This window comes from Rhyacophila brunnea, unplaced genomic scaffold, assembly GCF_057557595.1.
Source record: "Rhyacophila brunnea isolate RB1 unplaced genomic scaffold, BYU_Rbru_1.0 scaffold_20, whole genome shotgun sequence".
In the NCBI taxonomy this organism is placed as follows: domain Eukaryota; kingdom Metazoa; phylum Arthropoda; class Insecta; order Trichoptera; family Rhyacophilidae; genus Rhyacophila; species Rhyacophila brunnea.
The window spans coordinates 31,831,262-31,845,780 of NW_028232860.1; the positions used below are offsets into that span (position 1 = coordinate 31,831,262).

The window sequence follows — 14,519 nt, forward strand, 5'->3', positions numbered from 1 at the left end:
GAACCATAGACAAGAGGTTGGACTTTTCACAGCTGTCAAAAAGAAATCCACAATTTCTCCATTGACCGTGTCATTGTGCCTGTCAAACTTAATGTAAAAACCAAATAGGAAATTTAGTCTGATAGTGTACATTATTCATTAGCTAATATACGTTATACGTCGATTTCTATGTTTACAGACGTAACAAGGTCTTAAAACGGATTTAAACATTAAAAAGGTGATAAAAGAAACCCGCTAATGTTTTGTTTATTTTCACCTGCCAGTTGCGGCCTTGACGATACATCAGTTATTCATGTGATAAAGATAAACTCTGATATTTCAGTTTGTCCTTGGGAAGAAATTCGACTCGACAGAAATGAAGTCGAGTAAACGGCGACTGCAAAGCCTCGCCGAGGGAAGCGACATAATGCCGAATCTTTTTAAAATCGACCAAGAATCGGAGTGCTCGATCCCTCCGGTGTTTCGGTCGCGATTGCACGAATTGTTTTCACAGATTGAAAAAGAATTCGATATTTTATACACGGAAAACCTTAACTGTGAGTATGGTTAATGACATTTATTATTGACTTGTAAACTAAACCTAAACATAGCCATTTGTTTAGTCTGCTAAAAATTTTATTTAACAAGACAGAATAATTAGCTCTAGTCCTAAACCACTTGAACAGTTTAAAAAATAATTACTTGTTTAGTTATCCAAATTAAGAAATATGCGAATGCTTATTTAATTCTTATGATTAAATTATAAACAGTGTACAAATTTGTATTGATTTATTCAAAATTCACAAAATAAATAGACCCCTTTTGGATTAATGTAGTATTTTTTTTAAAGTGGCAAAAAGAAGATGGTTTAAAATTTATACAAAAATAATATATTTTTAAACCTAAATTTATTACGTCTGTCTATCTCGTAAAACATGTACTTAAATAATTACCATTTTGGTAAACAATTAGTTTTTTTTGAATACATCAGTCTTATGAATATCCACCTCTCTAAATTTTTTGCAACCTTAACACGATATACTTATAACCATTTAAAAAAATCAATCCACAGAAACCTTGTAATTAGCATCCATACAAAAGAAAAAATACAAACCTCATAAATAACATTGAATTGTTGTCATTTGTAACTAAAGGTTTCTCCTTTTTTTGGTTTTTCAACTTTTAAAATTCTATTTAAAACACGAGGGCTTAGTGTCAAACAACACTATCTACAAAAGTGCAACTTTACATGAGAGCCAAAAATCGTTATTTTAGATTCTTGTTCCTCAACAAGGGAAATGTTTATTTAAAACCTAATGTTAATATTTTATAATTTATTGTGTATTGTACATTTATCTTGCTTAGGATGATGTTAAAATTTATAGGGATAGTTTTAAAAAAATATGAAAACAAGGTTAACTTATGTAGTTAGCGTTAAACTTTACTGACTTTACTGATTTAATAAGAAATTAGAAAAGATTGACATAACGTTGTTTGACTATCATGTAGCCATAAATGTAAAATAACGTTATCTCAAAAAAAAAAAAAAACACTTTTTTGTAGATAACATTGTCTGACTTTAAGCACTCGAATTATTGTATAATAATATTTTTTTTAACAGTGCAAGAAAAAGTAGATATATTAAGTGAAAGATTAGAGAGAGAAACGTTCCCGGGAGAAAAACCAAATGTTGACACTGTCGATTTTGATGTACAAGGAAAAGCCTCCAAACAAAAATGTAAGTATAAATTAAATGCTATAACATTAGTTTACTAAATAAAACTACATACATAATTTTTGAACCCACAACCTTAGCAATCGATGCATAGTGCTGTACTATTTATGCTACTGGTACACTCACTAATTACGATGAAATTTCCTAACAATATGCAAACGAGTTGTTTCAATTTATATTAATATTGGCTATTAAAGATATTAACAATAAGTACTAATCTCGATGGCGTCAGATGCGTGTTTTGCAAGCCAGATGCTCTTTCAAAAATGCTAGATCTGTCAAGAGAAACACTAAGTTGGCAACGCTCCATAAATTATAATATATACTAGAATCAATTGATTTATTTTATGATAGTCTGATAGCATGTACAGTCACTGTTATAAATATGTATCTATGAACTATTTAACACATACTAATTGTCAGTGGCGAAGACTCCATACTAGGCGATTATTTAAAGCCTACCTTAACGGCCCACGTGCTCGTCGTAGGTCAAAATTGAGTTTTTATGGTAATTTCAAACCATGATCCTGGACACTCCTTAAATGTTGTAGATAATCTATTTATATAATTTTGAAGCCTTATTATCCTTTATAGTTATTTTATACATTTGATGACTGCATAAAGTATTTTTGTTACATAAAATAGTATTCTTTTAAACCTCTCGCTCTAATGTTTTAGAATATAGTCATATTTCGGTACATAACTGTACAGTGGTGTTAAGATTTTTTACATTTATTAATTTTTAAACGCATTTATAAAACCATTAGTATAATTTATTACGAGATATTTTTTGTAAAATTTTCACGATAAAAAATTATATTGATAATCTCTGTGATCCCAAATTTGACAAGAATTAGGCATTTTATTATTCAAAAAATCGGCAAGATTAACACATTTGAAGATGATTCTAAAGATACTTATTATAATCTATGTCTTTGACCATTGAAGTGTGATAAACATCTTATGAATAATGATTACTTTAATTATAGTTTGTCAATTTATGGCTACGGCCGTATGTTGTAGCTTAACCACTGGGGAATGCCAAAAGAAATGGCGTATTTCAAAAAAACACTACCTTATTTTTAGGTCAATAATTATTATTAAGCAATCATTATTCATAAGATGTTTATCACACTTCAATGGTCAAAGACATAGATTATAATAAGTATCTTTAGAATCATCTTCAAATGTGTTAATCTTGCCGATTTTTTGAATAATAAAATGCCTAATTCTTGTCAAATTTGGGATCACAGAGATTATCAATATAATTTTTTATCGTGAATATTTTACAAAAATTATCTCGTAATAAATTATACTAATGGTTTTATAAATGCGTTTAAAAATTAATAAACGTAAAAAATTTTAACACCACTGCACAGTTATGTACCGAAATATGACTATATTCTGAAACATTAGAGCGAGGGGTTTAAAAGAATACTATTTTATGTAACAAAAATACTTTATGCAGTCATCAAATGTTTAAAATAACTATAAAGGATAATAAGGCTTCAAAATTATATAAATAGATTATCTACAACGCTTAAGGAGTGTCCAGGATCATGGTTTGAAAATAGAATAAAAACTCAATTTTGACCTTCGACGAGCATGTCCCCCCTTAAGAAAAATATTTTTTAATTGCATATTGACATATTTATATACTTAATCAGTTCATTATTTTATGTTATATAAAAATAAATAATAAACGCCGCGACGTCTCGACGTAAATGAATTTCCGATTATGTGTGAAATAATTCTGAATTTTTTTTGTATGGACTTTATGTCTCGTAACCTCAGCAAGTCTGCTGATTTGTACGAAATAAGGTAAACTCCTATCGCAGAGCCTAAAACATCCGCGCATAATATTGTTGTCACGACTGCGCACTTTGTCCTAAATCATTAATAATTAGATAATTAAAAATATAATTTTAACGGCGCTTAATCGAATATTAATAAACAAGTATAGATTGTTTTTATAAATAAAAATAAATTTTATCTAATGATTTTTGATGGGTATACATGTTTTGAAAAATACGTAATTTAAACACATCGCTCATTTTTATGTCGTCAATGAGTTTTTTAAGTTTCATTGAATTAGTGTGTCGTTGTCATTTATTAGTGTGTACCTATTCATTAGTAGTAAATATCATACTATTCTCGTAAGTATACCTGACAAGTGTACTCTTTTTATCAGATCTCCACAGCCTACCTCTTTCCAAAAGTCACCCTTCGCCACTGCTAATTGTACACGTCACTGTTATAAATATGTATCTATGAACTATATAACACATACTAATTTTGGGTTTAACTATGGGTCGTTTGATTGATTGTTTCAATATGGATTAGTTGTTTTGGCAGGGTTTAATTGGATTTTAATAACTAATCAATACCATCTGCAATTTTTATCTTAGTTCAATGAAATCAATTAAGTATGACTGACAAAGTTTAGTGTGCGCTATTTATGTCAGATCTCCACAGTCTACCTCCGCCCTTCGTCACTGATTGAGCTATGTATTACCAGTCAGGAGACCGTATTTCAGCTTTAAGTAAAACGTATCCCTATTGTCTCACGATTCGGGTCGAAGGCCCCTTAAAACGTAACTGACACCAATGATACAATATTTAATTTATTGATTCAACTAATTTCTGTTTGCTAAAATAACGTTTTAAACAATGTGACCTAATTCTCCAACTTTATAAATATCATTTCCTCTGTTTTCATGTTGACATTGAACTTTTATCAATTCAATTTATTACCTATTAAATCTGTGGCTCAGTACTAAAAGGTCGTATGTGATTATTTGCTATTGTGCTAATAATGATGAATATTTTTTTTCATTGAATATTGAAAATCATAGAGAGACCAATGCGAATTATGCTTCAAATACATTATCATCACGTTATGTGCTGTCACATTTAGCTGCCGCTATGGGAAAAATTGTGTAATGTCGTTTTTCTTGTTATTTAAAATTTTATCAGACTGATGCTCCCATAACGTAGCACATTTTGAACCTTTAAAGTTTAAACGAACATTGTTAGCAAAATCTGCCAAAATCGCCAGAACAACAATGAGGTCACCTCACACCAGTGGCGAAGGGTGGAGGTAGGCTGTTAAGATCCGCCATAAATAGTGCACAATAATCTTTGTCAGTCATACGTATTTGTTTTCATTGAAATAAGACTATAATGTACAGATGGTGTTGGTTTGTTTTTAAAAAGCCACTTCCCTCTAGTTTAAGGCGCCTAAGGTCTTTAAATCCAACTCTACACTACTTGTACATCTCATACAAGTTTTCCATATCAGTTTGTGAATAATATCATATGTCAATGTTGTATTAGTGTTTAAACCAGGGTTGCCCAACCCAAATCGTTTGATGGGCCAAAAAAATATTACTGAGCTTAGGTGGGACACACATATAAAAAAAAAAGAACAAAGAACTTATTTAAAATATTTTATTACCTTATAATTAATGTGACACTTATGCTGCTGTAATGCACATTGCCAGACGTTTTAATTTTGGAAATTTACCTTCGACGATATATTTCTGATAAAACTCAAGCTTATTCCCTTCGAACATGCACTTTAACTCTATGCTTGATTGCAGTTCTATTAGCTCCATTTGTAAATTTAGAGGCGCTGATTCCACCTCCACATTAAATGGAGTTAAGAATATTTTGAACATTTCCTCATACTTTTGCATAAATGCGAATCTGGTATCGAATTCTTTAATTAATTTTGTGACTTCATTAGAATATTTTGTAAAATCTTTACAATCACTATTAAGTACGGAGTGTGTGGAGCCAACATAAGCATAAAAACAGGTACTAGCAAGAAAGTTCTAATTTCACAAAATATAATATAAATGTGGTAAATTTACGAGAATGATTTTTTTTTATTACCAAAATGCAAAATATAGAAAGCCGAAAACTTCAATTGGGCCTTGGGCCGCAAAAAGTCGTCATTTGGGCCGCGGGATGGGCATGTCTGGTTTAAACAATCAGCTTGTCACACATATTTGGAATCTTTTGATTTTAATTAATACCAAATTTTTTAGTGAAACTATAAAATTAGTACATATTATCCATTTTTATTTAAAAGCAGAAATATTGTGACACCCCTGGAAACCTCGCCTTGACCAGTGTCTCGCGTGAATTACTATCATACCTACCTAATGATTGATTATTTTGTTAAATTATTTTTAATGAAATAAAAGTTTAATGCACACTATTTTTATTATCGATGTGAAATCTTTATGATATTGGCAAACATGCTGTAAAAATATTCAACTAAATCTGTGTACTTACCAGCGTTTTGAACAGTCAAAGGTGACTAATGTTTAACATCTAATATGTTAAATGCAAAGATGATGTCGACATTGCATATTATTTACATAATTAAATCACCTCAACGGATGGTTATACTTGTGCAAATGCATTCCCATTCTAATTACGTAACACATAATCTCACATATTTAAATAACTGAATGTGTGTAGAGTCCTGAAAGTGCCATATAATTTTATATGATTTACTATACTTTCATCATTTTTGAAACAACTATGATACTAACATACTTTTACCATTTTTGGACATAGGACCTTTTCATATTTAGCTACATCATACTATATTATGTTTCTAATAATATTTAATTGGTAGCCACTTTGTCAAATATTCATCAGTTCAAATGCTTCATTGGTTTTACCAACGTTCACTGTTTTATCAATGTATGCATCATCAAAAATAAATAATAAATTATTCATATATAAATATTTATCTACTGCAATGTCGACAGTTCGGCTAATTAAGTCAGTGTTTTATATTTTTAACATCACTGAAAGCCATTTGGAGTATAATAAGTGAGTTTCCACATTGAGTTCTCTGTGTACAATTGAGTATTAGGCCCGTTTCACACGGGTCACCTGTGTCCAGTCACCGGTGTGTCGAGATGCCGCATTTACATATAAATGAACGCAACACTCGTGTGTCTCTGTCTGAATGCGCCCATTCATTTATGTGTAAATGCAGCCGCTCTTATATTTGTGATATAAAGTTGCATATTAAATTTATTGTATAGTACAAAGAGTTAGGACTATAACTGGATGAACTCTTATGAACTCGTTATATTACAAAAATTTTCAAGCGAACAATGATGTAATTTGCAACAATTCAAAATTTGAAAAATTATTTATTGTAGTGCAAAAGTGTACAACATATCAGCTTATGAAGACGTGGATCTCGGATTGAATTCGTGAGTCTGGAAATTCAGATGATAATTTCCAATATGTGATTGGGTCTAATGCATGGACCGAATAGGTTGAGCAAATGTCCATTTCCTGTAAAAGAATAACTTTTAAGAAACCTCTTAGTGTGGTGGCCATATCGAATGATATAGCTAATGAAAAAAAAGAGATATATATAATATAATTAAGATATTTCGAATCATATAAGTAGTTGTATGTATTGATCATAAGATTAATTTATCATTTTTTATTTCAGTGACACAGAGCTCTCAAAAAGTCAAAGCTAGTCACAAACTAAAAGTTCAAACCAGCAAGATAGTGTCCAGCTTCAAAACACCGAACTTCAGCTGTCAGCTGGTGAGAGAATTCTCGGGACACAAGGATGGAGTGTGGGAAGTGTCTTGTGCCAGAGCGGGACAGCCGCTTGTCGGAACTGCATCGGCAGGTAGGGTTTTTGTTCGCTTATATGTTCCTTCTGTCAATATCCGCTCATTGGGGGGAGCGTATGAGCACCACGCACACCTGCAACAATCACTGTTTACACCATGTTGATGGTATTTAGCGACCTACCAATATGCCAGAGGATTTAGCTTTATCAAATTTTTTTAAAAATGGGATGGGGTACGGGATCGAACATGCAACCCACAGCTCCAGTGACTCGCACTCTACGAATTATATCACTGTGGGTGTATCAATTTCTTTGTTTCGCTGTTGAGGCTCAACTTTCAAATATCCTAGTTATATCTCTCCAGTGAACCTTGCATTCCGGCATCCATATAGCTGAAGGTATTGAAAGACCCATAGTCATTTGACCGAACCATCTCTGGCGATCTCACTCCTCCACATCGACTCTCGATATTTACGCTGACGATGAGCCATTCCAAATTATCAGGGAACTCAGAAATAATGGGTAGTGGGTTGCCTTTTGAAGAGGCTGTAACAAGGTTTAATTCTCGGGTGAGGAGAAATATGGGATAGTTACTTCTGTATCATAATATGCATTCAAGTTTGTCATGTAAACGAAACGCACATTCAATATTGATAATATTTGTGAGCAGTCAGACGAGCTTTGTATTTCTTAGGTGTTACGTCCTCACAGTTATTAAGTCATAAACCAATATTATCTTCGACGGCTAGCTTTCCCATTTTTATCTTATTAATCTATTCTGTGAATTCGCTTTGACTTTATTACTCACTTATTTTTTATAGATTACTCGGCATGTGTCTGGAGCGTGGAGTGGGGCAAGTGTTTACTTCAGTACCTCGGCCACTCGGGCTCCGTCAACTCGATCAGATTTCATCCGTCCAGAGACATTGCACTTACCAGCAGCGGTGACACCACAGCACACGTCTGGCAGGCAGCTGTCAATTGGGATTTGCCAGTAAGTTCTTCTATTCAGTTAATATCAATCATTAATATGATGTTGTCAAAACCAGGTCTTTGAACCGTTATTTTTTTTCCTTCCGGTTCAAGTAAAAAAATATACTTATTTCGGTTTGTTCCGGTCTTTGGTTCAGCTCCGAGTGATTAATTTTTAAATGTTTCCATGACCCAAGACGTAAGACGTGTTGCGCCTACGACAACTGAAGTCGGTTGAAGGCATGATGAGGGCTTTCGCAGACCACCGGCAATAAATTCTTGCGGCCCGGCGCCGATTTGTGGACCACCGGTTGAAGAACACAGTTTCACAGACGTACTGTTGATTGTAAATACCTGGTACTAACTCAATCTGTTGTCATTGATCATATGCCATAGTCCAGTGCTGGTAGAAGCTACTGCCCTCCCCCAGAAACTACACCACACTGTACATCTTATATCTTGAGTAGTCACCAAACCAATCAATTGTGAAACCTATTCTCACCGATATCCTTGCACTAATACACAGAGAGCCACACAGTGAATATGCCAAATATAATAATCTAGCTAAAATTACTAAATTATTCTTAAAATTTTCAATCGTCAATAATCTTTATTTGTTTAATTATATTAGCTGAGAGGTCAATCATCAGAAGAAGAATTAGAAGGTGGAATCGAGGACGTTGGCCTTCTGGAAGGGGGCGACCGGCCTGAGAGCCTCCGGACTCCGCTGGCGGAGCTCAGCGGGCACACGGGGGTGGTGATGGCCGCCGATTGGCTGGCCGGCGGAGACCAGGTCATCACCGCTTCCTGGGACAGGACGGCTAACCTGTACGACGTGGAATCCGGAGAATTGGTGCAGTGCCTTACAGGTTTGAGATTATTTCAACAATGATTTTTTTAGTAAAACAAATGATACTTATTCAAAGACTTAATGAAAGTTTAGCTGAGAACAACATTTAAATTAGCTGCAAATCATTTCGAATTTGCTGTGGCACATATTTGAAACTTATTTTTTTGTAGGTCATGACCACGAGCTCACACATGCGTCGGCTCATCACTCACAGCGACTAGTAGTGACGGCATCCAGAGACACCACCTTCCGTCTGTGGGACTTCCGTGAACCAATTCATTCCGTTTCCGTATTTCAAGGACACACCGAGTAAGCTATTTTCTTACAATTTTTTTCAATTTATTACGTTAGTTATTGTAATAAAAAAAAATCTTTAAAATCAATGATTGTCCAAGCCAGTGGCTGCCAATGGTTTTCAAAATACTATAGATTGAGGGTGACCCGTGTCCTACCAGAGACAGGTGCTATACTAACTAGGCCACTAAGGCTAGCTAACTAGGCCAGAATAAAGAAGTTAGACCTAAAATATTATGATTTTGTGTGGTCACCCGGAGTGACCCTTTTTTTTCAAACAAATTGTTTTATTTGAAAACAGCATGTTGAAAATTCCCTTTACTAAACTCTGTCTATGAAACATGTCTACACGCCCATCCCTAGACAGGCCCTAGCTTAAACTTTTACATTTGTGCATTCGCAGAGTTTTATTAATTATTTTATGACCAGTGAACATATTCAATATTCTTGTGGTTATTTTCAGGAGTGTCACATCAGCCGTATTCACAAGAGAAGATAAAGTGGTCTCCGGATCTGATGATAGATCTGTTAAGGTAAAATAAATATGGATAGGGTAAAAACATAATGAACTTGTAAGGATTTTATCCGATACATATATATTTTACTGTTTTTGTAAGGATTTTATCCAATAGAGATTGAACAGTACGTATACCTCACTAAACGCATAACATAACACATTCATCGTTAAGTTTGATAAAAGACACATGACAAAAAATACTCGCCCGATAGTTAACCTCTAAGGATTTGTCCAAAGTGCTTTCTCATTTTGAACAAGGAATGAACGTCCTACGTCAAATTTATCTCAATGAAGAATGCATTTTTTTCTAATAGAAATATGATATTGAAATATATCAAATGCATTTTCCTTCTTCCAACTGAGATTTTTAATTTTTTTCTAAAACAACTGATATGCTAGCGATTCAAGAACTTTTTTTGTATACACAATATCAGCCTAGCCTAGCCTAGCCTGGGGGCCCGGGCTCAGGAGGGGCCCGGCCTGGCAAGTCGACCAGTTAATTGAGATAAACACATCACAAATTTGCTTCACGTGTAAAAAAAAGGCGCTATTTTCCTTCAATAATATTATTATTTGAAATTATGTGGTTGTACGATACAATTTTTAATTGTGTATCAATATTCAACAACTCCATAATTCAAATGGATGTATTAAAATATACAAAAAAAATGTCCACATTAATTTTACCGCGTGGAAAAAGCTACTGTAGAGCATCACATAACCTTTATCTGTAGCGATAGGTAAGGGGGCCCGTCAAAGATTCTAGCTTGGGGGCCCGCTTCAAGATGTGGGGGCCATGGGCAACATTGAATGCAATGTTTGTAAACATGATGCAAGATGTGGCCTACAGTTTACATCTATCTTTGGTTGCTTACTTATCTACATAAATGTACATAATATTATTTGTGATTTTACATGATTGTGTATAAATTAATAGCAATATGCAAAATTAATAATAATTTACCATATTGTGATCCTGGCATTGATGAGCACAAGAGTGAAGCTTGCTACAAGTTTACCTGTAATGTGAAACAACTTACAGCTAATTTAATTAATAGCCTGAGTAACCTTTCTTCGATGAAGTTTTTTTTATTTTTTTTTTATATGCTTGCTAGATTTGAAACCAAACTTTGAAGCCAAACTTATTTGTGTAGTACCTCATGAGAAGCAGTTTCTGACTTTCGTATTTGTAGAATATTACGTTCAAATTATTAAACTTGTATCATGTTTCAAAGGTATGGGATCTACGCAACATGCGATCAGCGTTAGCAACGATCCGTTCCGACTCGAGTGTCAACCGGGTAGCAGTCAGTCCAGGAGGAATCGTTGCCATTCCCCACGATAATCGGCAGGTGCGGCTCTTCGATCTTCAAGGTCAGCGGATGGCCAGACTGCCCAGGACCAGTCGGATGGTAAGAGTAATCATCAACATGAATTCATTCTAAATATAGAAATTTTGGTAGTCGTATTGCTAATTCAAGACATTGACAATGTGTTATTTAATAAAATAGTTTTTAAAAGTTGATTTCCATTTTGATTCTATTGGCGGTCTGGTCTGGTGATTACTGAGCACAGTTTTATATTGAAATATTTTAGAGATTTTATTTTTACTTTTCTAGGGTCACAGGCGCATGGTGACATCCGTGGCGTGGGTGGACGACATGTCGGCAAATGTGAACTTCTTCTCATGCGGCTTTGATCGCCGCATCCTCGGCTGGTCAATCCAGCCTTCCAAAGAAACCTAGGCCCACCAAAACCTACGCAGCATCTCTGTGATCCACTCTAGACTAAAGTGAATGTCTCATCATCACGCCTGGAACAAATTGTCTTCTCTATATCGTTCTGAGTTTTGCAGTATTATTTATTCGTCAGATGTAAAACAAGAGTGCATAGACATTGGCAGCTATTACTATCTCTATCATTTAAACATATGCATCTTTATATGAATATAGGTGCCGAGAATTGAAGGAATACTAGTTGAGTTAATCGGAATGAAATATGGCATTATAAATTCTACATAAAATAAAAAGTTCACACAAGGTGACGCGGCGAGGTATGGAATTTATTAGGGGCTTACATGACAATGTTCAATGCACACAAAGTTACCCACTGCATTGTGCAACTTCGTAACAAACTAGTAACATGTTTGCTTTTAATTATCTGGGAAAGTAAATCAGCCACATATTTTTCTACATTCCTATCTGGAAATGAACTACAATTTATAGATTTCAGATTGATTTGACCATTAACAAAAACGATAGGCGAATGGCTTAAGAGACACTGCCGTTCAATTGAACCTCAACCGGTGATAAATTAAGTTGCTTTGACATATCGTCGCCGTAGACATCAAGGGAGCCAAGCCACAAATTTGGCGAAAATGAGTAAAGTACACAAAAGCATTTTAAAATCATCAAAGATGCAGTGGTCAATGGATTTAAGCCACAAAACTCTTTTGACTACAATTTTTGTACATTTCAATATTCAGTGGTCAAGAGATATAACACACATAACTTCTAAGATACTAATTTTTTTAGTTATTTGTACAAAATAATAAAAAGATAACACCACAAAGTATATTCTATGCTGAAAGTTTCACCGTTATATTTTTAAAAACAAAAAAGTTCTATAAAAAAATGTTACTTTTCTTTGTCACACAAAATCTTTGAGTGCCTGTTTCTCAACAATATGATTTTGTGGACTGGCTCCCTTGACATCTACGGCAACGAATTATTAGTGGACTATTTTTTATAATTAAAATGTAAGCCTAAAATAGAAAAACAATTAGCACATACCCTCTATATAATATGTATTTATTTTGTGATTTAATTTAGCAGAAATCTACTCTAACTTTGGCGTATGCTTACGGATCCACTTACGTACCCTGCGTTAGAGACTACCGCTCTACAGTATTAGATTATATTTTATTTTGCTTGATACCATCGTTACGCCGTCTTCTGTGGGCTTAGCGCCTGAATGTTTTCAACATTATGCAAACATGGCCTTGTTCTGAAATGACTCTTTATTATTATTACAAAGAATAAATATGGCTACTCATTTATGTTCATTAATGTTTTTGGTGTTTGAAGGAGGGGGCACGCCAAAACATTCATATTACACAATGTACATACTAGAAATATTGTATACACAGATAATGTATTTTCACTCAGATACTATGTGAGTGTTGTGAAAACTGTGTCTAACTCATTTCTGCTTTTATGTCACTTGTACTTTCTTTATTCTCGGCACCTCCATAATTATTCTAATATGTAGGTATATCATCGTTGAAACTAGAAAAATTTGTATCTCCGTTTTAATCAAAAATTAACTTTTAATGCCATCTAGTGGCTGTTGTTAATATCTTCCCGTCTTGCAAATGAAATAATTCCAAAAACATTGTTAAATCATGGATGACTTAACTCCATAACCATACATTTGTGTACGAAACCATAATGTTTTTTGGATCTCCTGTAAAGTAACGTTTTTGGAGTTACACAATTTTCTAGTTTCAACGATGGATTATTTGGTTACGATAATCTACGTTGTTGCTCTTTGCTTTTCATATAAAAAAATTAAATAGGGCAATGTCAGATTAAGTATTTTAGTTGTATGTTTGTACGTAACAGTGCAACTCTCATGATACTTTAAAGTTGAGTGTAATTTATTTACAAATTTTGTATTTTTCCGTCATGGATGACAAGTGAAGTGATTTTTAACTAAAAAGTTAAGTTTTTCATAAAAATGTTTATAAGTGTTATGTAACCAACAGAAATTATCCGCTGAATTTAAAACTGAGCTCATCACAATATAAAGAATTCTGAATGTTATGACAAATGTTAGCATGTATTGCCCTTACTCAGCGGACAACTTATAATGGTAATTCTATAATACATATTGACTTTTAAAAGGCAAATGGACTTAACCCACACAAATCAAATTTTACAGGAGGCACAAAAACGTTTTTATTGTGGTTTTCGATCAGAGTTACATTATAAAATTTACATAAACCTTAAGTGCTTGATGATTAATAATTTTGTGTTTCATTCTCGTAATCTAATGTTAATTATTGAGGTAATTAAATAAAAATGTTAGTTTAGTCTTTTTTCTCACTTCAGTCCTTTCTTTATTTTTTAAATACAAACTAAATTTAGATAATAAATAATAATTCGGCATTTGCGTCTTACATCTATTGGACATGACGTGTATTTAGTCGTGTTAATGTTATTATCCAATTAATTGTTTTGTAAAAACTGAGGGTTAACTCGTTTTGCTTTTCTACAGTCGATATAATACTACCCCTAGAAAAGAAACATGTAATTTACTTATTTTTTTCTAATACCCTTCATTTTCATTTGCTTCATTACTGAGGATGGTGATCACTGAAATTACAGGTGTTGCCAACAATCTTCTTCCATCTAGAGGGACCTGTGGTAATCGTGTTAATTCAGTCGCTCCATCAGGAAGGTCCACAATTACATCCCTTTAACGCCAAGAGTGATCACACTCCTCTACACTGTAGAGTGGTTCCCAACCTTATTTGTGCCATGCCCCA

At 33.6% G+C, this 14,519-nt stretch overlaps 1 protein-coding gene across 1 annotated transcript; it reads left to right on the forward strand.

The window, feature by feature from the left end:
• Positions 1-7: 7 nt before the first annotated feature.
• On the forward strand, positions 8-13,000 carry Wdr37 (WD repeat domain 37). The gene is made up of 10 exons (XM_085948234.1): positions 8-217; positions 323-536; positions 1,601-1,717; positions 7,206-7,394; positions 8,159-8,331; positions 8,941-9,178; positions 9,330-9,468; positions 9,917-9,986; positions 11,206-11,382; positions 11,590-13,000. Exons 2-10 carry the CDS (start codon positions 356-358, stop codon positions 11,713-11,715), a joined length of 1,410 nt encoding a protein of 469 aa, XP_085804360.1. The 5' UTR covers positions 8-217; positions 323-355; the 3' UTR covers positions 11,716-13,000.
• Positions 13,001-14,519: the final 1,519 nt, after the last annotated feature.

Coding starts and splice junctions, on each gene's coding strand:
- Wdr37 (XM_085948234.1), top strand. CDS start 356: ATGAAGTCGAGTAAACGGCGACTGCAAAGCCTCGCCGAGGGAAGCGAC. Junction 7,395..8,158: donor TGTCGGAACTGCATCGGCAG/GTAGGGTTTTTG, acceptor TATTTTTTATAG/ATTACTCGGCATGTGTCTGG. Junction 11,383..11,589: donor TGCCCAGGACCAGTCGGATG/GTAAGAGTAATC, acceptor TTACTTTTCTAG/GGTCACAGGCGCATGGTGAC.